At 38.6% G+C, this 24,875-nt stretch overlaps 1 protein-coding gene across 1 annotated transcript in view; it reads left to right on the top strand.

The window, feature by feature from the left end:
• The window catches only part of LOC150080985 (kelch-like protein 10), a 132,744-nt gene that overhangs the window by 71,452 nt on the left and 36,417 nt on the right, over window positions 1-24,875 (top strand). The window contains exon 6 of the mRNA XM_090380875.1: window positions 640-759. Coding sequence (XP_090237001.1) covers window positions 640-759 — 120 coding nt within the window. The remainder of the gene's footprint in view (window positions 1-639; window positions 760-24,875) is intronic.

The following is a 24,875-nucleotide window of genomic DNA, read 5'->3' as shown; positions in this document are numbered from 1 at the left end:
GGTCGGCACCTTAGAAGTTGTAAGTTATGGTGTGCACCTGCAATTATGAATGTGGACACTAGCACTTCCATTGTGAGATTGAGCTTGTACACTGCCAAAAAAAAATGCAGTGACATCTAATTGCAGTTAAACAGTAACAGTGAATTTCTACACTCTTGTGGTTATGCTTTTAATTATTTGTTATTTAATGTAGTCTAGGTTGGGCTTGCACTATGGATTTTTCTTTTGTTGGGGGAGGGCTGAGGATTAGAGCTGATGCTTTGATATGGAGAAAGTAACACCGTTATTCTCTTTTTCGCTTTTATTGAGTCTCTCTCTCTCTCTTTGGGAGGTGAATCCCAGTCTCCCCCCACCCCAGGTGCACCCCTGGGCTAGATTTTTAGAATAGTGGATCAGGATCATAATAGTGACATTCTTTTCTTGGAGTGGAGGAGGATACACTGCATTATATCAAAAGTAGGGAGTTAATAATTCATTATAGTAGGAATATTATTTTATTTAGCCTAGATTTTATCTGTATGATTGATATTTTACAGAACTTTCATTTTCTATTCTCTGGAATTAACTCTAACATCTATACCTATGAATTATGCAGATCGTTCTGCCCTTTATATCTAATATTTGAATTTTGTGTTTTAGTGGAGCGGTATGATCATCACCTTGACCAGTGGACAGAAGTTATTAATATGTTGAATCCTCGCAGTAATTTTTCTGCTGTTGTCCTTGAAGATTTAATCTTTGCTATTGGAGGATTTAATGGTAAGCAAGTTATAACCATCCAGTTAGTTGTAGTCTTTATATACCCTTTCACTTTTTAGTATTAGCATTAGTAGTGGCAAATGATGCAAGAAAACAAGCTTATACAGCATCAGCCAAAAAAAACAAAATTCTCATTTCACCTAACATTCCCCTCCAATATTTTGTCAAGTTCTTCCTTGAATATATTTAAACTATCCACTTACACAACAACGAATGGAAGCTTGTTCCAGCAATCACCTACCCATTGGCTGAAAACAAACTTACATCTATTCTGCAACCATCCTTCCTCAGTTTGAATTTATATTTCCTCATGTACATAATCTAAGCAAGAGGAAGAATCCCATCAGCATTGAGTTTGCTCAAGCCATTCAAAGCCTTAAACACACCTTAATCAGATCATCTCGCAAGTGCCTAGTCTCCAGATACTGCAATTTGCAGAACTTTGGTAAGAGTACTCCATTTATTCTCCCTTACTAATTTCATTGCCCCTCTCTCTCTCTCTCTCTCTCTCTCTCTCTCTCTCTCTCTCTCTCTCTCTCTCTCTCTCTCTCTCTCTCTCTCTCTCTCTCTCTCTCTCTCTCTCTATCCATTCCAGGAGCCCTACATCCTTCCTAAAATGAGACCTCCAGACCTGTATGCAGTACTCAAGATGCGACCTGACCATTGCGTTATGCAATGGGATAATCACCTTATCCCTGCTAGAAAAATTCCTGTATATCATTGACAGAATCCCGTGAGCTGTCCTAGCAGCCTGTCTGCAATGCTCAGAGAACTTAATATCTGGCTGCACAATTACCCCCATGTCCTTTTCATTTTCCACTACCCTAAGTGTAGTATCACACAGTTGGTATGTAACCCCGGGATTACTGCTACCTATATACAGTACCTTGCATTTGTCAATGTGAAACTTCAATTGCCCTTCCTCAGCCCATCTGCCTAATTTTTCTAGATCTTGTTGCAGCAGCTACCTTCATTACTGTCATTAACCACCCTGACACCTTTTGTATCATCTGCAAACTTAGATATTAAGCCTGATATACCTTCAACCTTAATATCATTAATAAATACAGAAATAAGTATATTTGAGTATGAGTACACTCACATGCATGTATGTTTGGTAGGCGCCTCCATAGCCAGGTGGGAAGGAGCAGCAGTGTGTAGCACACGCTTCTTGATTATACCGGGGTTTGAGCCCATCACCACCAAATACGGAGGATGCGGAAAGGTCAGGGCCACCGCATATTCCCGGAGCAATATGGCCTTAGTTGCTAATGCTCCTAAAAACCAAATAACAACAACAATAACAACAGCATGTTTGGTTTTTTTTTTTTTTTTTTTAGGTGTATTAGCAACTAAGGCCATTATGCTCCAGGAATATGTGGTGGTCATTCCCTAACCTTTCCGCATTCTCCGTATTTGGTGGTGGTCATGGGCTTGAACCCTGGTCTAATCAAGAAGTGTGTGCTATGCACTGCTGCTCCTGCCCACCTGGCTACAGAGGCACCATGCATGCATGTACTGTATGATCAAAAGCATTTGGACACATGGTCAGGGTGCCTCCATAGCCAGGTGGACAGGAGCAGCAGTGTGTAGCACATGCTTCTTGATTAGACCAGGGTTCGAGCCTGTGACTACCAAATACGGAGGATGCGGAAAGGTCAGGGAATGACCACCGCATATCCCCGGAGCAATATGGCCTTAGTTGCTAATGCTCCTAAAAACCAAACACACAGTCAGTTGCAAAAAAGGGCTTTAATTCAAAACCGTAATAAATCAGAGCCATCTTTGGCTTGTATGGCAGTCTCAATCTTTCTGGCCATACTTTCTATCTTCTGCTAGTAGGTGTTGGCTGGACTTTCCATCCATTCTTCCTGAAAAATAGCTGTCAGAATCAGTTCGGAAGAATGCTGTTTTGGCTTCAGCCTAATCCACTGCTCTAGTTCATCCACAGGTGTTCATCAGGATTGAGATCCAGGCTCTCAGCCAGCCAATCCAACGTTTGTACATTATCCACAAACATTGTCTATTTCCATAGTGCTGACACAATATAGGTAGTGTATAATTGTTCAAGTAGGTCATGGACTTCATGGTTTTGGGTTCTACCGCAATGGACCTAGTCTAAATCAAATTTAACCCTGTACCATTAGACCACCTCCACCAAAATTTGTGCTCAAATGTTACAATTTTACAGGAAGCATTCTTTAGGAAATCTTCAAATCCAGAATGTCCATTGGAATGAAATATTGTATAGTGAGTTGCCACTCCATATACCTTCTGCCACTGTTCTAGAGTTCATGAATGTCAGGAATGACACCATTCTCAGAGCCTCTCAAAAGTGCGGGGAATGTGTGATCAACATGCAGGTGCCAAATCGAAAGGGTGACAAATACTGTAAAGATTGAAAATCAGCACTAGCCTTTGTGAATACAATTTATATCAATAGGAGCCCTAGCTACTTTGTTTTTCATGTCTATTATTGTGTCAATTGCTACGTGTATACTTTGTGCTGTTGTTGTTGTTGTTTGGTTTTTAGGAGCATTAGCAACTAAGGCCATATTGCTCCGGGATATGCGGTGGTCATTCCCTGACCTTTCCGCATCCTCCGTATTTGGTGGTGACGGGCTCGAACCCCGGTCTAATCAAGAAGCGTGTGCTACGCACTGTTGCTCCTTCCCACCTGGCTACGAAGGCACCATTATACTTTGTGCAGAATTTGTATTAAATGATTGTGGAGGTAAGTTGCAGATAATGTACTCGTGGTTGTGCAAGAGGGGGATTCAATTGGAACTAAAGTAAGAGACGGGTGGACACGACGACGTATGAGAAGACAGAATATTATCATTTAGAAAAGCATTTCTATCGCTAATCTTTTTATTAATTTAATAGTACTAACATTTTATAATTAGTGCAAATAATGAAGGTAAGCATTTTTAACTAATTAATTAAGAGTCAGTTAAAATTACTGAAAATATCTTTGAGAAAAATATACTAAATATTAATTTTTAAAACCATTAAAAAATTATTGGATTAAATACCCAGGTAAGATGTTTCTGAGGAAAAATTAAGTGGAGCAAAATATAAAAAAAAAACAGAAAACAAGAAGGAAGTATGTTAAAGTATTGCAAAAGTATTACAACTATTGCACATGCAGAAAAAGGTGATGAATCGGAGCAAATTTCTGATGTTGATAAAGTAATATGACAACCTGCAGCAAGAAAATTATGCTTTTATTAGAGGTGTAAAATCTGAAGCAGTGGGTGAAAACATTCCCATAGAAGCTATCAAGGATCCTGGTCGTTGGCCCAAAATTTTATCAAGAAAGTGGATAGACATATTCGTGGAAATTGGGCCGATTCAAGTGAATAATGTTTCATTTCCTTTGGATGAAAAAGGCTGATTTTCAACTGTATATTATACAAAGACATTAGCAAGTAAGGAAAAGGTAAATTTTGACTGGTTAATATATTCACTTTAAACAAATAGTATATATTATTTTTGTTGTAAAATATTTGGAACTGCAAATATTTAATTATGTTCAACTCGCTTTTACGATTGGAAGCATGCTAGTATTAATTTGCAACGACATCTTATACTCATATTCCTAATTGCAATAAATACTTTACAGTGAAATCCATTTTAAGAAAACAAATAACTGTAGATAAAGAACAATGTCACTTGTATGAACTGGAGAAAAATAGCTGGAATGAAATTTTGAAACAAAATTTTTCTGTTGTTCAATATTTAGCTGGCCAGTCCCTTGCTTTTTGTGGTTCCTCAAGTGAATTATATGTTCCCAATAATAATTTTTTCAAAGCAATTGAAATGTTATTGAAATTTTTTCAAAGAAATTGAAATTTGATCCATACATAATGGATCACCTTTCCAAATATTAAAAAAAAAAAAAAAATATATATATATATATATACAATAGACTCTCGATTTTCCGGGATAGATAGTAAAAAAAATTCGCAGATAATCGATTTGCCGGTTAATCCAAAAATACAGTAAGTCCCCAACATATGTAAGAGATACGTTCCAGTACTTCTTACATAAGTCAAATTTTACGTAACTCGGGAATGATTAATAAAATATTGCTACTATATCCCTGATAATGCAAAATTACAAAAACCACATAATATCCTCAAAAGAATGAAGTAAAGTAGTATATTTTTAATTAGTTCAATTAAAAACTTTATCTGGGGACAGTGGTGAAGTAGCCAGAGTGGCACATAGCAAATGAAAACATAAAAGGAAGAAAAAATGCATGTTATTGTACTGTAAAAACTGATTTATATTTCGTAGTCTTGGTTATTATAGTTGACTTCACTGGCGCTGATCGCTGCACCGCTTCTCATATTCTGTCTTTCTCCTTTATTGTGTTCACCGTTGCCACTGACAAATCTGAATTCCGCACGATACTTGTTAATGTTTGGTCATTTTCATACATCCTTATTATTTTAATTTTTCTGATCCAACTCGATCGCTTTCCTTTCTTGATAGATTTACTAGATTTATTAGCTCTTAGTCAGCACCATGATAAGTCAAAATTAAATTTTCTGAAAAGAATTTCACAGGGGGCGAAAACTCACTATTATTTCCCCGCACGAGCTCACATTTTACTAAAGCATATTTCTGCAGGTCACTGCCATAAAAGAATAAAAACAATTTGCACTTCCGGTTTATTGGGCTTTTCTGTTAGTGCAATTCATTATAAATGGGTAGTTGTTGTTGTTGTTATTTGGTTTTTAGGAGCGTTAGCAACTAAGGCCATATTGCTCCGGGGATATGCGGTGGTCATTCCCTGACCTTTCCGCATCCTCCATATTTGGTGGTCATGGGCTCGAACCCCGGTCTAATCAAGAAGCATACGCACTGCTGCTCCTGCCCACCTGGCTACAGAGGCTCCAAAAAATGGGTAGTAAACCCGATCTTATTGCATTTGCGATGATACCGATAGCTGGAATTCTGTGGGTTTTTACGTTATTAAAGTGAAATGTGTGTCCCCTTCACTGAAATCTTCAGTCTTATTAAAATATATATATATATATAAATAGCATTTGTAAAATAATAAGAGGAGTTTACCTCAATATAGTACGTAGAACACTTCCGTATGATACTCTCCAAAAATTAAAACGGAAAAAAACGAAAAAATCGACAACTTACCGGTACATTAGAGTAAAATATAAATAATTAAATAATTAAAAAACCAATTTAACACAATTCAAATCAATTCAAGTCGGTAATTTTCATTCCTGTGATCACGACATACGGTCGAAAAGCATTGTCAGCTTCAGGAAGGAAAATCGTTTTGAATATTTTTGTTAGATTCTTTTAATTGCGTTAATTTGATTTTTAATTGTTTTAATTGATTTGAATTGTGTTAAATTGGTTTTTTAATTATTTATATTTTACTCTAATGTACCGGTAAGTTGTCGATTTTTTCGTTTTTTTCTGTTTTAATTTCTGGAGAGTATCATACAGAAGTGTTCGACGTACTATATTGAGGTAAACTCCTCTTATTATTTTACAAATATTATTATCAACATAGAACGTGTTGAGTATTACAGCTCTGATTCATACTATATATATATATAAATAGCATAACGTAAGTCCGAAGCTACGTAAGTCGGCGATTTGCTATATCGAAAAATGTTCAGCAACCTACGTAAAAGGTATGGCGATAGATAGAAAAACCTACCATGCACTACTCGAGTGTCCAGTACGATGCATCCCTTTATTTTTTGCGATGTTGATTTGAAATCGAATAGCTTCCCTTTAATTTTTACAATATCGCATATGGTTTGGTCACCAACATTATATTGGTTCTTTAGAGATTTAACGGATGCACTGTTTTTAAACTTTTGAATAATTTCAAGTTTTTGTTTAATTGAAAAAAGAAAGCACAACTCTTGTATTTGCCCATCATTTTCGTGTTTTCTAAAAAAAAAAAAAAATAAAATAAAATAAAAAAATAATTACTATAAAAAAAATTCCGTCATCCCTGACATAAATAACAAAACAAAATTTGTCCTTTTGCGGTGCGATGGAACACAACATTAGACGACACACTAAAACAAACTAAACATTTGGTCTCTCTTTTTCTTTTCTTTTTTTTTTTTTTTTTGAGTGGTGGGTGGGAAGACAGCGCGGGGGGGGGGTTGCAAGATAATAGGTACACTAATCTCCCAGTGACGACTTATAACACTGCTTCTTGTCACTTATTTACGACTTGCAAAACATCTGTTTATACCTTTATATTTATTACTTGAATTTTATATAAGATTTCGGGTTGAATTTTTTTTTTTTTTTTTTTTAATTTGGAGTCTTGAAGTGCCCCGGTTAATCCCCGATCCTGGTAAATGAGAGTATGCTGTATATATATATTAGTCGTATGCCACATTATCTGGCAAGTAAATTTCAGAATGAAAATATTTCTTTAATTGCTGACAAAATAAGGAAAGAAATATTAAGTAAAGTTGAAAATAGCAAGTATTTCTCAATTATTCTAGATTGCTGTTGAACAATTGATGAACATCAATTGTTATTTGATATGTTGAACAATTGATGTTTTGTTGTATATTTCAGCAATGACGTAGAAATAAGGGAACATTTTTTGCGATTTCATCAAATTAATAACACAACAGGTAAGGAGGGGTTATGTACATTAGTACTAGAAAGGAATAGCGAAAGCTTAAAAAGCGGTACTCACCTTGAAATTAATCTGCGATGGTTTACTTAGGAAGCGTGGTTAATGTTTAAGTTGAATTGTTGAATTGAAAATTAAAAGGGAGGGAAGTAGGAAAAAGTTGACTGAGTTAAATAGGCGCAAGGAAATAGAAGTGTACACATCCAATCCTTGGTTGTCATCGAAATAAAGAGAAGAAGGAATGATTAAAAACTATGTAAGTGAATCCGATGAAGCCAATAGTCTTTACGAGGACTTTCGTTAGTTAGAGAACGTCTTCAGTTGGCAATGTGTGGGGAGAGAACGCGCGTGATATTTTAAGAATAAAAAATTATACTCTCGTGATGCCTTTTTTGACATGTGGGAACTTTAATCTCGAGAGGTTCCAAATTGGGGAAAGATTGAAGGGGAGTTTAGAATTTAGAATTTTGAGGTTAGAGTGGTGCTTGTACCATTCAATAACTAGGGCTTCATATTGGAGTATTCTGTAACTGGATTTTAGTTTAATGATTGAAATGGCAGAGTCGATGAGCGGGTTGTGGTTGTGAGTCTGGGCATGAGTTGTAAGTTCTGTGACAGATTGGTTGGACATGAGACTATGAAAATGGTAGTATGCACGGGTATTGGATGTTTTTGATGAGCCAAATTTAGTAGTGGTACTTCCGATATAACATGTGTTGCAGTTTGGTTGACAATTGATGAGGTATATAATATTATTAAGGTCGTTTGTAGGATATTTGTATGAGTCTTTATAGGTGCTGAAGAAGGATCCTAATTTGTTGTAGGTGGAAAAAACAAGGGAGATATCAGTGTTGTTAAATAGGCGTCGGAACTGTCCTGCTAGTTCATTGTGGTAAGGGAGGACTATGCGGATGTTTGTTTTATTTTTGTCTTTGGTTGGGGTGTTAGATTTAATTTTATTTTTAGCTTTAAGGATTGTATTTAAAATAAGTTGGTGGGGGTAACCTCTGGATATAAATTTGTCGGTGATATACTGTATTTCATTGTGAAGGTCAGTGGATAAGGAACTGTACTTTAGTGCATTGTGAATTTGGTTATATAAAACTGCCTTTTTAGTGTTTAGAGGGTGATGAGAAGCAAAATGTAAGTATTTACCGGTGTTTGTATTTTTCCTGAAAATTTTCGTATTTAATTTTGTGCCTGTTATATAGATAGTAAGATTAAGGAAATTAATCTGATTATTTTGTCCAATTTCAAGGGTGAATTTAAGTCTATCGTGTACAGAGTTAAGTTTTATGAAGAGGTTATCAATAATGGATCTGTTGCCTATTACAAGAATGTCGTCGGCATAGCGCATGTATAGTTTTAGTTCAGGGGGAAAGGGGTGTAGAATTTGGCTTTCAATGGCGGCTAGGTAGATTTCAGATAATGGGGCTGAAATCCCTAGTCCCATTGGTAAGCCAAATATTTGTTGAAAGATTTTTTTGTTGAATCTAAAAAATCTTGCTTCTAATAGAAGGGTGGTGAGTTCAAGGATATGGTCTATAGAAAGGGAGGTACGTTTTGTTAAGGTATCGTCTGTTTCTAAGAATTTGCGTAGGGCTTGTAAAGTAAATGGAATATGGACATTCGTGTAAAGAGAAGTAACGTCATAGGAAGCTAGGATGTCTGTATCGGATATTGTGATATTATTAATTTTTTGAAAAGCTTGATTGGTGTTATTGATCTTGAATGTGGAAAATTTAGTAAGGGGGGTTATGATTTTAACCAGGAAGGAGGATAAATTAGCGAAAGCTGAATTGCTGTATGATACAATTGGTCTTAAAGGGTGGTCAGCTTTGTGTAACTTGATAATCCCAAACATGTGGGGGAGGATGTTATTGCGAATTCCAATTTGCTGTAGTGTGGAAAGGTTGATTTCCTTATTTTGCCTGAGTTTCCTGAGAATTATGTCGAGTTTATTTTTGAGTCTTGTGATGTTATGGTTATTAACATTTATGTATGTGTTTGGGTCTGCTAAGATGGATTCTAATTTTTCGGTGTAGATGTCTTTATCTATTATAACGATCGTATCACCTTTATCAGCTTTTTGAATAATAACGTTAGAAGTTTTACTGAGTTTGTGTAAATCCATAAGCTGTTGTTTTTTTATATTAGAGCAGGAAGAAAGTTTGGTATTAATAATACTATTTGTTTGGTGCATTAGGCGCCATTTATCGGGATGATGTTCGAGTTTGGACTGGAGTTCAACGATGCAGTCTTTTATAGGGTAATGTTGATTTTTGATGGCAAAATTAAAGCCATATTCCAGGCCAGAAAGTTCAGCGGGTGTAAAGGATTTGGAAGAGAGGTTAACGGTGGTGATTTTTGTGGGGGAACGAGTCGTAAGGGAATTCCATTTTTTATTATGTCTTTGTGTTATTTCTTGGTTGGTAGCATTAATACGTATATTGTTTTTGTTGGTGAACTCGATCCAGGCATGAGGGGTCATTCTAATGCACCAAACAAATAGTATTATTAATACCAAACTTTCTTCCTGCTCTAATATAAAAAAACAACAGCTTATGGATTTACACAAACTCAGTAAAACTTCTAACGTTATTATTCAAAAAGCTGATAAAGGTGATACGATCGTTATAATAGATAAAGACATCTACACCGAAAAATTAGAATCCATCTTAGCAGACCCAAACACATACATAAATGTTAATAACCATAACATCACAAGACTCAAAAATAAACTCGACATAATTCTCAGGAAACTCAGGCAAAATAAGGAAATCAACCTTTCCACACTACAGCAAATTGGAATTCGCAATAACATCCTCCCCCACATGTTTGGGATTATCAAGTTACACAAAGCTGACCACCCTTTAAGACCAATTGTATCATACAGCAATTCAGCTTTCGCTAATTTATCCTCCTTCCTGGTTAAAATCATAACCCCCCTTACTAAATTTTCCACATTCAAGATCAATAACACCAATCAAGCTTTTCAAAAAATTAATAATATCACAATATCCGATACAGACATCCTAGCTTCCTATGACGTTACTTCTCTTTACACGAATGTCCATATTCCATTTACTTTACAAGCCCTACGCAAATTCTTAGAAACAGACGATACCTTAACAAAACGTACCTCCCTTTCTATAGACCATATCCTTGAACTCACCACCCTTCTATTAGAAGCAAGATTTTTTAGATTCAACAAAAAAATCTTTCAACAAATATTTGGCTTACCAATGGGACTAGGGATTTCAGCCCCATTATCTGAAATCTACCTAGCCGCCATTGAAAGCCAAATTCTACACCCCTTTCCCCCTGAACTAAAACTATACATGCGCTATGCCGACGACATTCTTGTAATAGGCAACAGATCCATTATTGATAACCTCTTCATAAAACTTAACTCTGTACACGATAGACTTAAATTCACCCTTGAAATTGGACAAAATAATCAGATTAATTTCCTTAATCTTACTATCTATATAACAGGCACAAAATTAAATACGAAAATTTTCAGGAAAAATACAAACACCGGTAAATACTTACATTTTGCTTCTCATCACCCTCTAAACACTAAAAAGGCAGTTTTATATAACCAAATTCACAATGCACTAAAGTACAGTTCCTTATCCACTGACCTTCACAATGAAATACAGTATATCACCGACAAATTTATATCCAGAGGTTACCCCCACCAACTTATTTTAAATACAATCCTTAAAGCTAAAAATAAAATTAAATCTAACACCCCAACCAAAGACAAAAATAAAACAAACATCCGCATAGTCCTCCCTTACCACAATGAACTAGCAGGACAGTTCCGACGCCTATTTAACAACACTGATATCTCCCTTGTTTTTTCCACCTACAACAAATTAGGATCCTTCTTCAGCACCTATAAAGACTCATACAAATATCCTACAAACGACCTTAATAATATTATATACCTCATCAATTGTCAACCAAACTGCAACACATGTTATATCGGAAGTACCACTACTAAATTTGGCTCATCAAAAACATCCAATACCCGTGCATACTACCATTTTCATAGTCTCATGTCCAACCAATCTGTCACAGAACTTACAACTCATGCCCAGACTCACAACCACAACCCGCTCATCGACTCTGCCATTTCAATCATTAAACTAAAATCCAGTTACAGAATACTCCAATATGAAGCCCTAGTTATTGAATGGTACAAGCACCACTCTAACCTCAAAATTCTAAATTCTAAACTCCCCTTCAATCTTTCCCCAATTTGGAACCTCTCGAGATTAAAGTTCCCACATGTCAAAAAAGGCATCACGAGAGTATAATTTTTTATTCTTAAAATATCACGCGCGTTCTCTCCCCACACATTGCCAACTGAAGACGTTCTCTAACTAACGAAAGTCCTCGTAAAGACTATTGGCTTCATCGGATTCACTTACATAGTTTTTAATCATTCCTTCTTCTCTTTATTTCGATGACAACCAAGGATTGGATGTGTACACTTCTATTTCCTTGCGCCTATTTAACTCAGTCAACTTTTTCCTACTTCCCTCCCTTTTAATTTTCAATTCAACAATTCAACTTAAACATTAACCACGCTTCCTAAGTAAACCATCGCAGATTAATTTCAAGGTGAGTACCGCTTTTTAAGCTTTCGCTATTCCTTTCTAGTCCATTAACACGGTACTTGAAGATTTCTAAAAATTTCGTACATTAGTACTAAATGATTTATTCCCAAAATATAACTTAAAACTAAATAACATGAGGAATAAAGGTTGCGACAGCAGTTCCAGCATGAGTGGAAAATATATCTTCTTTCAAAAACTTATCAAAGATGCAAATAGTCGTGTAATGTTTGTACCATGCAATTACTTTAAATTTACTAATCAATGATGCAGCAAGAGTCACTTTCAAAATTGTTCAATTTTTGATATTGTGCAAGAGTTATGCACTTCCTTTCTTCCTCCTCATACAGATGGGGAAAATTAACGGACAATATTGCGAAATTCACATTAAAATGTGTTAGGGTTGGGAAAGTTGAATAAAAGCAATTACACCATTAACATTTCAACTTGATGAAATTATGACATTGTTACAATTAATATCTGACCAAAGTAGAGAGATAAATGCTGAAAATTGCTCAAACCCTTGCCACAAAGATTTGTTCTTTTAAATTCTTTATATTGATTATCGTAGTAGTATAGGCATGTGATGCAAGAAAGCAAGAATATGAGCTATGTAGCATCAGCCAAAAAAAAAAACCAATTTCACACATCCATTTCCTCTAAATATTTGTCCAGTTCATCTTTGAATTTATTTAAGCTATCAATTTCCACAACAGATGGAAGTTTGTTCCAGCAATCAACTACCCGTTGGCTAAAGGCAAATTTCCACACACTGTCTTTCCTCAATTTTAATTTATGCCCCTTCAGGTTAGTAATCTAAGTAAGTGGAAGAATCCGATCAGAATTCAGCGTGCTCAACCCATTCAAGGCCTTATACACCTCAGTCAGATCATCTCACAGGTGCCCAGTCTCCAGATGCTGTAATTTGCAGAATTTAAGTCTTTCTTGGTAAGAGGACCCCTTCATTTCCCTCACCAATCTTGTTGCCCTTTTCTGTACTCGCTTAAGCAACTCTACATCCTTCCTAAAATGTGGCCTCCAGTCCTGTATGCGGTACTCAAGGCATGGCCTGACCATTGTCCTATACAAAGGCATAACACCTTCTTTTTCCTACTAGCAAAATTCCTGTATATCATTGACAATACCCCATGACTTGCTCTGGTAGCCTGTCTGCACTGCCCAGAAAACTTCATATCTGACTGCACAATAACTTCCAGGTCATTTTCATTTTCTACCACCCTAAGTGTAGTACCACACAGTTGGTACTCATATGCAGTACTTTGCACTTGTCAATGTTAAGCCATTACTGTCATTAACAACCCTGCCAACCTGTGTATCATCTGCATACTTGGACATTAATCCTGGTATACCTTCATCAATATCATTGATAAATATACAAAACAGCAGTGGGCCCAACACTGAACCCTGGGGGACTCCACTAATGACATTAGTCCACAAAGAGCAACGTCCATTAATTACCACTCGGTCTTCTCCCACTCAACCTCCCTTTTATCCATTGTAGCAACTTGTCCTTAATACCACACTGTTCCAATTTGTACAGTAGTTTTTCATGCGCAATAGTATCAAATGCTTTCTGAAATCGAAGTATATGGTGTCAAAATTACTTTTTGCTTATAGTTCCTTTATAACTACATCATAATATCAAATCAAATTTGTCAGACAAGGCTTTCCCTTAACAAACCCATGCTGTGTCCGACTTGCATAGCTCCGCGGAACACAACCCTTACATAAGTCGTGAAGTTCCTATACAGGATCTCATTGTTCTCAGTCATAAATATGGAACGAAATCTGTAAAAATTACAACAAGTATTTATGGAATTTTCTTTAATATGATGCTTGTCCCATTATAGCTAATTAAAAAATAGTAATTTAATTCTGCAAAAGAAAATTATACCACAAGTCAAAATCAATTTTTACATTTATTACTTTGGAAACAAATTTCTTCTGTTGTCAAAAATAAGAATAATTTTCCTGGCACTTCCTGATGAGTAGAAACAAAGTTTACTGTATTTCTCTAAGTTTTTTTCTTTGTTCTTTTTTACATGATTTTTAAAATAGAATGGGGACAGACAGGCAGAAGGACACTTCAAGAATTATATATAGGATAGGATTATTATGTAGTTTTGTGTATCACTTTCAGTAAAAGTTTGATGTAAAGTGGTGCAAATACTTGCTGCATGCAGGCGACCAAGGAGCCAGGAATGGCCGTGACCATTCTAATTGCTGTTTTGCATTTGTGATCCCGATATTGGGCTTTATGCACGGCTGCCCTACTATTGAACACAAGGCCGTGCAGTTCTCCTATGAATAACTGATATAATGACGATCCATGATGTTTTCGACAAAAGATATATGAGATACAAACTATCCTCTTTATAGTTCATCAAACACATTCTGTTTTAGGTTGTGCAGTCATCCAGACTATTTTTTTATTAAGGTATTACCTATGTCCCTTCATCCATGAATAACATTGACTACAGTGGATTTTGAGAGTTTCAGATGAGCACAGAAAGGTTACTAATGGATCTTTTCCATCACTTCATGTTAAAAGTCTGCAAGTTCCAATCCATGACTTATGTAGGCTTCTCATGTAATGCAGCTGAACAGGCAATACCACACTTGAAGTGATTCGCCTATGTTGGGGACTTCTGATACATTACACAATATTTGTTTAGGAGTGTCTGAATACTTTTGGTCATGCATTTGAGTTAACCATGATTCCAATCCATGTACGATTGCAAAACATGGTTAATAGTTGTGTTATATACTCTGAATGACCACATTAGCATTAGTTGAGGCATACGATGCAAGAAAGCAAGCTTATGCAGCATCAGCCAAAAAAAAAAAACACCTCCCATTTCACCCATCCGTTCACTTCAAATGCCTGTCTAGCTCAGCCTTAAATTTATTTAAGCTATCAACTTCCACAACAAGAGATGGAGGGCTGTTCCAGCAATTAACTACCCGCTGGCTAAAGCAAATTTCCGCACATCTGTTCTACAACCGTCTTTTCTCAATTTGAATCTATGCCCACTCAGGTTCTCAATTTGAGCAAGAGGAAGAATCCCATCAGCAATTAGCTTGCTCAACCCGTTCAAGGCATTATACACCTCAATCAGATCAGCTGGTGCCTAGTCTCCAGGCGCTGCTATTTTCAGAACTTAAGCCTTTCTTGGTAGGAGCACCCCTTTGTTCCCGTCACCAATCTTGTTTCCCTTCTTTGTACTTGTTCTAGCAACAATACATCCATTCTAAAATGACACCTCCAGGTCTTTTTCACTCTCCATTTCCCTGAGTGTTGTACTACACAGTTGATACATTTCTCTGGGGTTACTTCTACCAGTATGAAGTACTTTGCATTTGTCAATATTAAACTTCAGTTGCCACTTCTCAACCCATCTACCCAAAATTTCTAGATCTTGTTGCAGTAGCGCACTGCGAATACTGACATTTAAAACCCTGCCAATCATCTGCAAACTTGAACATTTAAGTCTGATATGGTAGATTACTTTCATCAACCGGTGAAATACCACCACTTTACTTATTGGAGGCTTGAAGTGGTGAAACCCATGTTTAGTCTCTAGAGCAAAGTTTCCGGCATCCCCCCCCCATCCTTCTCCTTCAACCCATGCATGGTACTAAGTACTATAGGTTTTGATACCTTTTGTGTTTGGGGTTTTCATAAAAAAATAAAAAAAATACCTTCATCAATATCATTGATGAATACACAAAACAACAATGGGCCAAGCACTGAAACCTTGGGGAACTCCACTAACAACATTAATATATAGCAGTCTTCCATGTGCAACAGTATCAAAAGCTTTGCTGAAATCCAAGTATATCATATCAGAATTATTTTTAGCATCCAGTTCCTTTGTGATCACCTGTTCCCCTCTAAGCCCCTCACTTTGTGAGGGGCTTAGAGGGGAACAGGTATCCTGTGTGTTATCAGACACTCAGCCTAAAACACTGATGGATCCAATATCTCTCTATTACAGAAGATTTAGGAGAAGTCCGGTTGGCCTGCCTCCCTAAAATCCACTCATGCACACCTTCTCGATGGTAAGCCCTGTTACGTCACTTAGGTGGCAACGAACGTGTAGAGTGGTTCTCTTCAAGACGCCTGGTCAGCGTGAAGAGGAAAAGACCAAACCCTCCAGCAATGAGAGCACAACAATACAAATGGCCCTCAGTCCCCAGCAGCTTTCACTCTCCCTCTTACGGCAGTGAGAGGATCAGAGTGGAAGCAGAGGGTGCTAAGAATCTCTGGGTACGACCAGGCTGCCATGCACGGAAATTGAACTTGGCCTGTTATAACGTACGATCACTCATCGGTGAAGACAGGATATTAGAGCTGGAAAAGGAATTAGAAAATGTGAATTGGAATATCATCGGTTTGGCTGAAACAAGAAGAAGAAATGAATCACTTATAAGTTTATCAAGTGGAAATCTGCTGTACACCAATGGAAACAGTGAAAGGAGTGAAGGTGGAGTTGGGTTTCTGGTCCATAAAGATTTTAAAAACAACATTTTGGAATTCAAAAGTACATCACCAAGGGTGTCAAGACTAATACTCAAGATTTCTAAGAGGTACAAGCTAAAGATTATAATGATTTATGCACCAACATCGAGCCATGATGATGAAGAGGTTGAAGAAATGTACACTGAAATTGAGAGTCTTCTAGATGAGCAGAAAACCCACTACACTATTATTATGGGGGACTTCAATGCTAAGGTTGGAAAAAGGCAAAACAACGCAGAAAGAGGAACTATAGGAAATTTTGGAATTGGTGAAAGAAATAAAAGAGGTGAAAGACTTGTGGAATTTGCAGAATCTCAAGGAATGTCAGTAATGAACACTTTTTTCAAGAAAAGGGTGAACAGAAAGTGGACATGGAAGAGTCCAAATGGATTAACAACTAATGAAATCGACTTCATCCTCACTAACAGAAGATATATTGTGAATGATGTTACCGTCCTGAATAAGGTAAATGTTGGAAGTGATCATAGAATGGTAAGATGTACACTTGATATAGATGTAGGAAAGGAAAGGAAAAAACTGACTCGAGTAAATAATACAAAGGTCTTTGAGATAACAGAGGAGGAGAAAAAGCAGTATGTACTGGAACTTAAGAACAAGTTTGAGCTTCTGCAGACTGCTCAGGACCAAGATATCGACGAGGAATATTACAACTTTCTGAAAGTGATAAAGCCCAAGAAACCTATAGGGAAACAGAAATCCAAAGAAGAAAAAATTAGTCAAGAAACACTTGTCATGATGAACCAAAGACGACAAATGAAGAGCAAGAAAAACACTGACAGGGAGAAAATTGAGTATACTGAGTTATGCAAAGCCATTAGAAAGAGACTCAGAGAGGACATAAGAAGATTTAACACAAGAAAAGTAGAACAAGCATTAAGGGAAAACAAAGGATTGAAATCAGCAGCCATGAGTAATACAGAAAGACAAATGATACTGAAACTGAAGAATAGCGATGGTGTACTTATAAACAGCAGAGAAGGCATAATTCAAATAGCAGAAGACTACTATAGAGAATTATACAAGGAGCGAGGGAATGATACCAGCAGTGGGGAAGATGGATTGCAAAGTAGCAACACATACGACATACCCGATATTCTTCCTGATGAGGTAGAACATGCATTGAAGAAAATGAAGAATCAGAAAGCCCCGGGGGAAGATGAAATTACTGTAGAGTTGTTAAAATTGGGAGGAAGAGACATAACACAAAAACTGGCAAGGCTCTTCACAAAGTGCATTAGAAAAGGTGTGATGCCTAAGCAGTGGAATAATGCAATCATAGTTTTGCTGCATAAGAAAGGAGATAAATCAGAAATTGGAAATTATAGACCAATTAGCTTGTTATCCCATATCTACAAGTTGTTCACAAGGGTCATTACTAACAGATTAGAAAGAATACTTGATGAGAATCAACCGAAAGAGCAAGCTGGCTTTAGGACAGGATTCTCAACTATGGATCACCTTCAAGTAATATCACAGCTAATGGAGAAAGCAAATGAATATAAAACACCATTATGCCTGGCATTTGTGGATTATGAAAAGGCATTTGACTCCATACAGCATAAGGCAATGTTTTGGGCACTGGAAAGACAAGGCATAGATACTCCATATATTATGATTTTGAAGAAAATATATGAGAGTGCTACATCCTTTATTAGACTAGACAAAGACAGTAGGAAATTTAAAATCGAGAAAGGAGTTCGACAAGGAGACACAATATCTCCGAAGCTGTTTACTGCTGCCCTTGAGGAAGCTTTCAGAAGATTAGACAGGTCGCAGAAAGGAGTCAATGTGAACGGAGAGTACCTAAACCATTTACGATTTGCAGATGACATTGTGGTCATAAGCCACGATCCCAAAGAATTAGAGGAAAATCTTAATCAGTTATGCACAGTTAGTAAGGATTTTGGATTGATTTGATTTGATTTGGTAGTTGTTGGCGCATCGGCTTCTGTGGCCATATTGCACCTCCCAAGGTTTTTGCAGTACTTTGACCCAAGCCCGAGGCGGGAATCGAACCCGCGACTTTGGGTTGCCGGGCAGGTACTTTACCCACTCGGCTAGCCCGGTCGGCCAAGGATTTTGGACTAAAGATGAATATGGCTAAAACAAAAGTAATGATGAACAGGTATGCCACAGAAAGGGAAATAATGATTGAAGGAGCAGTAATTGAAAAGATGGAGTCATATACTTATCTGGGAAAAGTTATTAGCTGTAATAATGATAAATGGCTGGAAGTCAAGAGAAGAATAAATTTTGGATGGATAGCATTCAGGAAATATAGTCACATACTGAAGAGCAATATCCCAGTTTGAAACGTAAAATAATGAATCAATGTATACTCCCCACCATGACTTATGGAAGTGAAACTTGGGCACTCACCAAAAGAATGGAAGAGAAGCTAAGAACTACACAGCGAAGAATGGAACGAATTATATTGGGAATCAGACTGTTAGATAAGAAGAGAAACACATGGATTAGGCAGCAAACTCAAGTAAAGGACATTCTTATCAAAACTAAAGAACTAAAATGGTCTTGGGCAGGACACATAGCTCGAAGACATGATGACAGATGTACTAAGAAAATAACAGAATGGTACCCAAGAGGAGCTAGAAGAAAACCTGGAAGACAAAGGCGGAGATGGATAGATGAAATTCATGAGTTTTTGAGTAGTAAATGGATGGCCAGTGCTCAAAACAGAAGGAACTGGAAAGTTGCTGGAGAGGCCTTCATCCTGCAGTGGATTGAAAATGGCTGATGATGATGATGATGATCCTTTGTGATCACATTTACTATCTAATCATTCTAAACTATTGCTGCTGTCTTGTCTAAGTGATCTTGTATCACCTTTTTAATCTTTAACCAGTGACTCCATTCTTTTCCCTGGAACAGAAGTTTTACTAACAGGTCTATAATTATTTTTGTCACCCTTTGAATCCCCTTTGTGAATTGGGGATACATTTGCACATCTCCAGTCCATGGGGACTTCCCCTAACTCTAAGGATGCTCTCATAATTATGGCTACGGGTTTCCTTACTTCCCTTGCTCCCTCCTTCATTATAACTGGATAGATTCCAGGTGCCTTTTTTATGTTTAACTTCAACAATTTCTTCTCCACTTTTCTCTCAGTTATCACAAAATCACTTGGCTCTCTGTTAGAGTTACATAAACTTCGGGCATTCCGCTTCTTGAATAACTGCTCGTGTGAATGTAGATGCAAAATACTCATTCAGTTTATCAGCTACTTGAACAGTATTATCAATTGTCAAACCATCTATGTTAATGGACCAATCTGATTCATCCCCCTTCCTTCAAGAGTTTACATAAGTAAAGGACTTTTTGCTGTTTTTCTTTGCATCCTTTGCCAAAGATTTCTCATAATCTGCCTTCGCCTGCCTAATCTCCTTTGTGACTTGATTACAGACTAGCTTATATCTGTCGTAGGCTTCTGTGTCACCTGATAATTTATATGCATCCCATGCATTTTTCTTCTCTGCCACAAGTCTCATTAATTCATCCAACATCCATTTAGGCCTGAATCTTGAACAGTATTTCTTAGTTGGTATGAAGCCTAGTAGCCTCCAAGATTAAGTCCCTGAAGACTTCCTATTTAGAATTTGCCGTTGGTAACATCATCAGTTGAACCCACTCTATAGAATTTAAAAACTGTCTGAGACCTCTGTATTCACCTTTATGAAACCCCTCGACGTGGGCACCTGTACGTGGTGAGGGGACCTCCCAGTGATGCTGCTGGTTTTCCAGATTAGCATTACTGGGATCTAACGCCCATACCTTGGTTCCAGGGTTACATCTGTGGAATCCGGCGTGTGCAGCCGTGCGCCGCGACCCGTGGAAGCGGAAAGGGGGATCCTGGTGGTTGAGGGGCCCAGCCTTAATACACCACTTTGGCCCCTGCTTCGACAAGACGGGCGGTCCCGGACCGGCTCGACTGGGATCAATCGGCGGGTGGTTTTATACTGCTAGGGTCAACTGCGTTCTAATAAGTCTCCCTCCCTTTGGTCCTGGGACGGGATAAAGACTTATTGGTAACGTGGGTATGGTGTTCTAAGCGAACTCGGCGTCCCATTCGTGTACGCAGTACCTGCTAGTTCACGAGTGGGCGCCCCCTTGTAGGGCTCCGTGGTGGGTGAGGTACTTAGGCATCAGACATTTTTTCTTTACTCCTATGAGTAATTTAAATTCTTCTTCTGGGGCCCCAACAAGGCCCCTACCTAATCGATCGTTAGATGAGAGCGAAACCAATTCAGCTAAAAGAGCCAGAACTGAGGAGAAAACAACATCTGTGACACCTCTTTTCCTCATTCTCCATTCCACCGGAGAGCAGTCACTTGGGAAAATGTCACCCTTCTTTATCCAGAAAGGATTAGAAGGGATGGCAGGTTCACCCAAATCCGTAAAACGGCTGCGTTCTGGAGATATTCTAATAGAAGCATCAAATATAAATCAAGCTGAAAAATTTTTGAAAGCCACATCTATAGGGGGAATATCCATCATCACAACCCCTCACAAAACTTTGAACTCTTCAAGAGGTGTGATATCAGAGTGGGATCTTCTTCACGTTTCTGAAGAAGAGATCTGCTCTGAATTAAAAGAACAAGGAGTAACAGCTGTCAAGCGAATATCCATGCATAAGGATGGGAATCTTGTCCCTACCCGAGTTCTCATCCTAACATTCAACACCCCAAGGCCTCCAAGTTCCATCAAGGCAGGGTACTTAAACTGCCCAGTGAGGATTTACGTTCCAAACCCACTGAGGTGTTTTAAATGTCAAAAGTACGGCCACTCACAAACAGCTTGTCGTGGTAACCCTGCCTGTGCTCGATGTGGTGCTAAAGATCACGAGAGCAAGGAATGTATAGCTCCTAAGCCTAACTGTATTAACTGCCAAGGAGAGCACCCTGCATACTCTCGAGCATGCCAGCGGTGGAAGGACGAAAAGGAGATACAAAAGTTAAAAACGGAGCTAAACATCTCCTACCCAGAGGCCAGAAAACGCATACAACCAATAAATAGCGGAAAGCCTTCATATGCTCAGAAGGTTTCTGCGAAGTGCACTATCGGTACACAAACAGATATGACTATACCACCAAGAGAGTCATTCACGCCGATTGCACGCTATTTATTGAGTTCACAAAAGCCCACCACAAAAACACAATCAGCTGCTACTCCAATATCCGTACCTCCTAGTGCTCCACCACTAACAAAACCAAGTGGTAAAAAAGAGCAACCAAAATTAACAGAATCAATGGATGTAGAGGACAAGGAGGTACCGGACGATTCAGTCTTGCAACTCTTCGTGGAGGAAGAAATGGACACCGGACAGCGTCCATTCTTCCCCAAAAAAGATAAAGCCAAGACTGATAAAAGTAAGCCCTCAGCACCTCGGAAGCCGCCTGATGGACCCACCAAGCCAAAATAATGGCTAAATTCCTACAATGGAATTGTCGTGGATTCCGGCGAAATACAGATGACATCAAGGCCCTCCTGCAAAAGCATGAGCCAGTTTGCTTTTGCTTGCAGGAGACATATCTAAAGGCAAATGATGATCCCACCATGCATAACATCACAATCTTTCGTAAGGATAGAATTGCGGATGGTCCTGCTCATGGAGGAGTGGCTATCCTTGTGAGTAATCAGACCCCAGTTCAGCCTTTGCTAATTACAACCAGCATAGAGGCTGTTGCAATTCGCCTTACAGTGGGATTTTTATTAACGGTCTGCTCTATTTATTTGCCACCTGGGACTGACATCTCCCAGGAAGACCTTGATGATCTTCTAACGCAGTTGCCACCCCCTTTCTTACTTCTTGGGGATTTTAATGAACATAACACCCTGTGGGGTAGTGCTAACATCAATGGAAGGGGACGGGTCATAGAGCGTATGCTCAATGACAGTGCCCTTTCCCTTCTAAATACTGGAACAAACACCTTCTTCCACATGCCTACCCGTACTTTTTCTGCCATTGATCTCTCAATCTGCTCCCCTTCTCTACTCCCATCACTCACTTGGGAAGTGGAGGAGAATCCATACGGAAGTGATCACTTCCCTGTGATAACCTTGTTACACAGTGGGAGACCATGTCTTCCTTTTAGGTTACCAAGGTGGAAGTTTGATCAGGCTGACTGGAATGCCTTCCAACATCAGGCAAATTTTGAACTCAGTACAGTCATTCAGGAGCCTATCAATGACGCAGTAACGTACATCACAGAAATCATTGTCCAAGCAGCTGCGAATGCTGTTCCAAAAACATCTGCCCGGTTTCCACCATTTCCCAAACCTTGGTGGAATTCACAATGCACAGCAGCAAAAAAGGCTCAAAACAAAGCGTGGGGGATATTCCGTCAATATCCTACCACTTGTAATCTAATAGCCTTCAAGCGTGCACGAGCCAAAGCACGCTACATTCGCCGTCAGAGTCAAAAGGAATCATGGATCCGTTTTACATCATCTATTAACCAGGCTACCAATTCTAAGGTAGTCTGGGATAAAATCCGGAAAATGAAGGGAAAATATACATCCCACCCTTCTTCAATCCTAGATTATAATGGATGCGCTATTGCAGATCCAACTGCAATAGCCAATGCTCTTGGGGAAACATTCTCTAACATCTCCGCAACATCTTCGTATTCCCCAGAGTTCCTGGTCCTGAAACATAAAATCGAAAAGCAGGCACTTAATTTCAAGTCCAAGGGCCTCTATCCCTACAACAGGGCATTCACTATGCAGGAACTGAAGAGAGCCCTCACTCTTTCTAATGCAAGTGCTGTTGGACCAGATGGCATCCATTATGAAATGATTAAACGGCTTTCACCAAAATCTATGGATTATCTGCTCCTTCTATATAACAGAATCTTTATTGAAGGGCAGTTTCCGGACTCCTGGCGGAAGGCAATCGTCCTTGCTTTTCCTAAGCCAGGAAAGGATCCAAAAGTCACCACCAATTATCGTCCTATAGCTCTGACTAGCTGTCTGTGCAAAATCCTGGAGAGAATGGTTAATTCTCGTTTAATATGGTACTTAGAAACAAATGACCTTCTCTCCAACATCCAGTGCGGCTTCCGAAGGAACCGGTCCACTTTGGACCATCTTATTAGATTGGAAACATCCATCCGGGATGCTTTCCTAAAACGCGAAGACTTGGTGTCGGTGTTCTTTGACATGGAGAAAGCGTATGACACAACTTGGAGATTTGGCATCATAAAAGATCTGCATAGCCTTGGTCTTAGGGGACGACTCCCCATTTTTATTAAAAACTTTTTAGCCAATCGATCTTTCCAAGTTCGTGTGGGATCCTCACTCTCTCGTTCCTTTAGCCAAGAGGAGGGAGTACCACAGGGATCAGTTTTAAGTGTCACGCTTTTCGCCATCAAAGTAAATTCCATCACAGAACAACTTCCTCCAACCGTAAACGGTGCCCTCTATGTTGATGACTTTAGCATATTTTGTCAGTCATGCAACATGAGGGTTATTGAAAGACAACTGCAGAAAGCCATTGATCGCCTCAACTCCTGGGCACTTGAAAATGGTTTCAGGTTCTCGCCGGAGAAGACCGTTTGCGTACACTTTTGTCGTAAGCGTAATCTTCATCCTGAACCTGAATTAAGGCTTGGACAAAATGCTATTCCAGTAGTGGCGGATACAAAATTTCTGGGACTCGTATTTGATAAAAAGTTGACCTTTCTTGATCACATTCGTCAACTCCGCACCAAGTGCACAAGAGGGCTAAATATCCTCCGCTCTCTCTCCTCTACATCTTGGGGAGCAGACCGATGTACCCTCCTTCGGCTTTACCGTGCACTTGTGCGATCCAGACTAGATTACGGGTCCCTGGTATACAATTCGGCCAGAGACAGTGTACTTCGTTGGCTGGATCCTGTCCATCATCTGGCACTCCGTACCGCTATTGGAGCATATCGAACATCTCCAGTCCAGAGCTTATACGTCGAAGCAAACGAACCGCCGTTATCGCTTCGTCGTAAGCAGTTGTCTCTAAACTACGTTTTCAAACTGAAATCCCTGCCAGACCATCCTACGTGGCTATCCGTTTTTGAGCCACGATGGGAAAATTTGTATAACACACGTAAGACTGCCAACCGACCTTTTGGTATTCGTGTCCAAGAGCTACTCAAAGAATTTAATATCAAGGTAGACAAGGTTGCCCAAACACCGAAGCAACCCCTTCCACCCTTGCATGCTCATTTCCCGGCATGTGACTTGTCACTTAGAAATTGGGGAAAGTCGGACACTCCATCGTCTGTCT

The sequence above is a fragment of the Mastigoproctus giganteus genome, chromosome 9, assembly GCF_048544385.1.
Source record: "Mastigoproctus giganteus isolate SK-2022 chromosome 9, ASM4854438v1, whole genome shotgun sequence".
Classification (NCBI taxonomy): domain Eukaryota; kingdom Metazoa; phylum Arthropoda; class Arachnida; order Uropygi; family Thelyphonidae; genus Mastigoproctus; species Mastigoproctus giganteus.
This window is presented reverse-complemented; position numbering and strand designations above follow the sequence as displayed.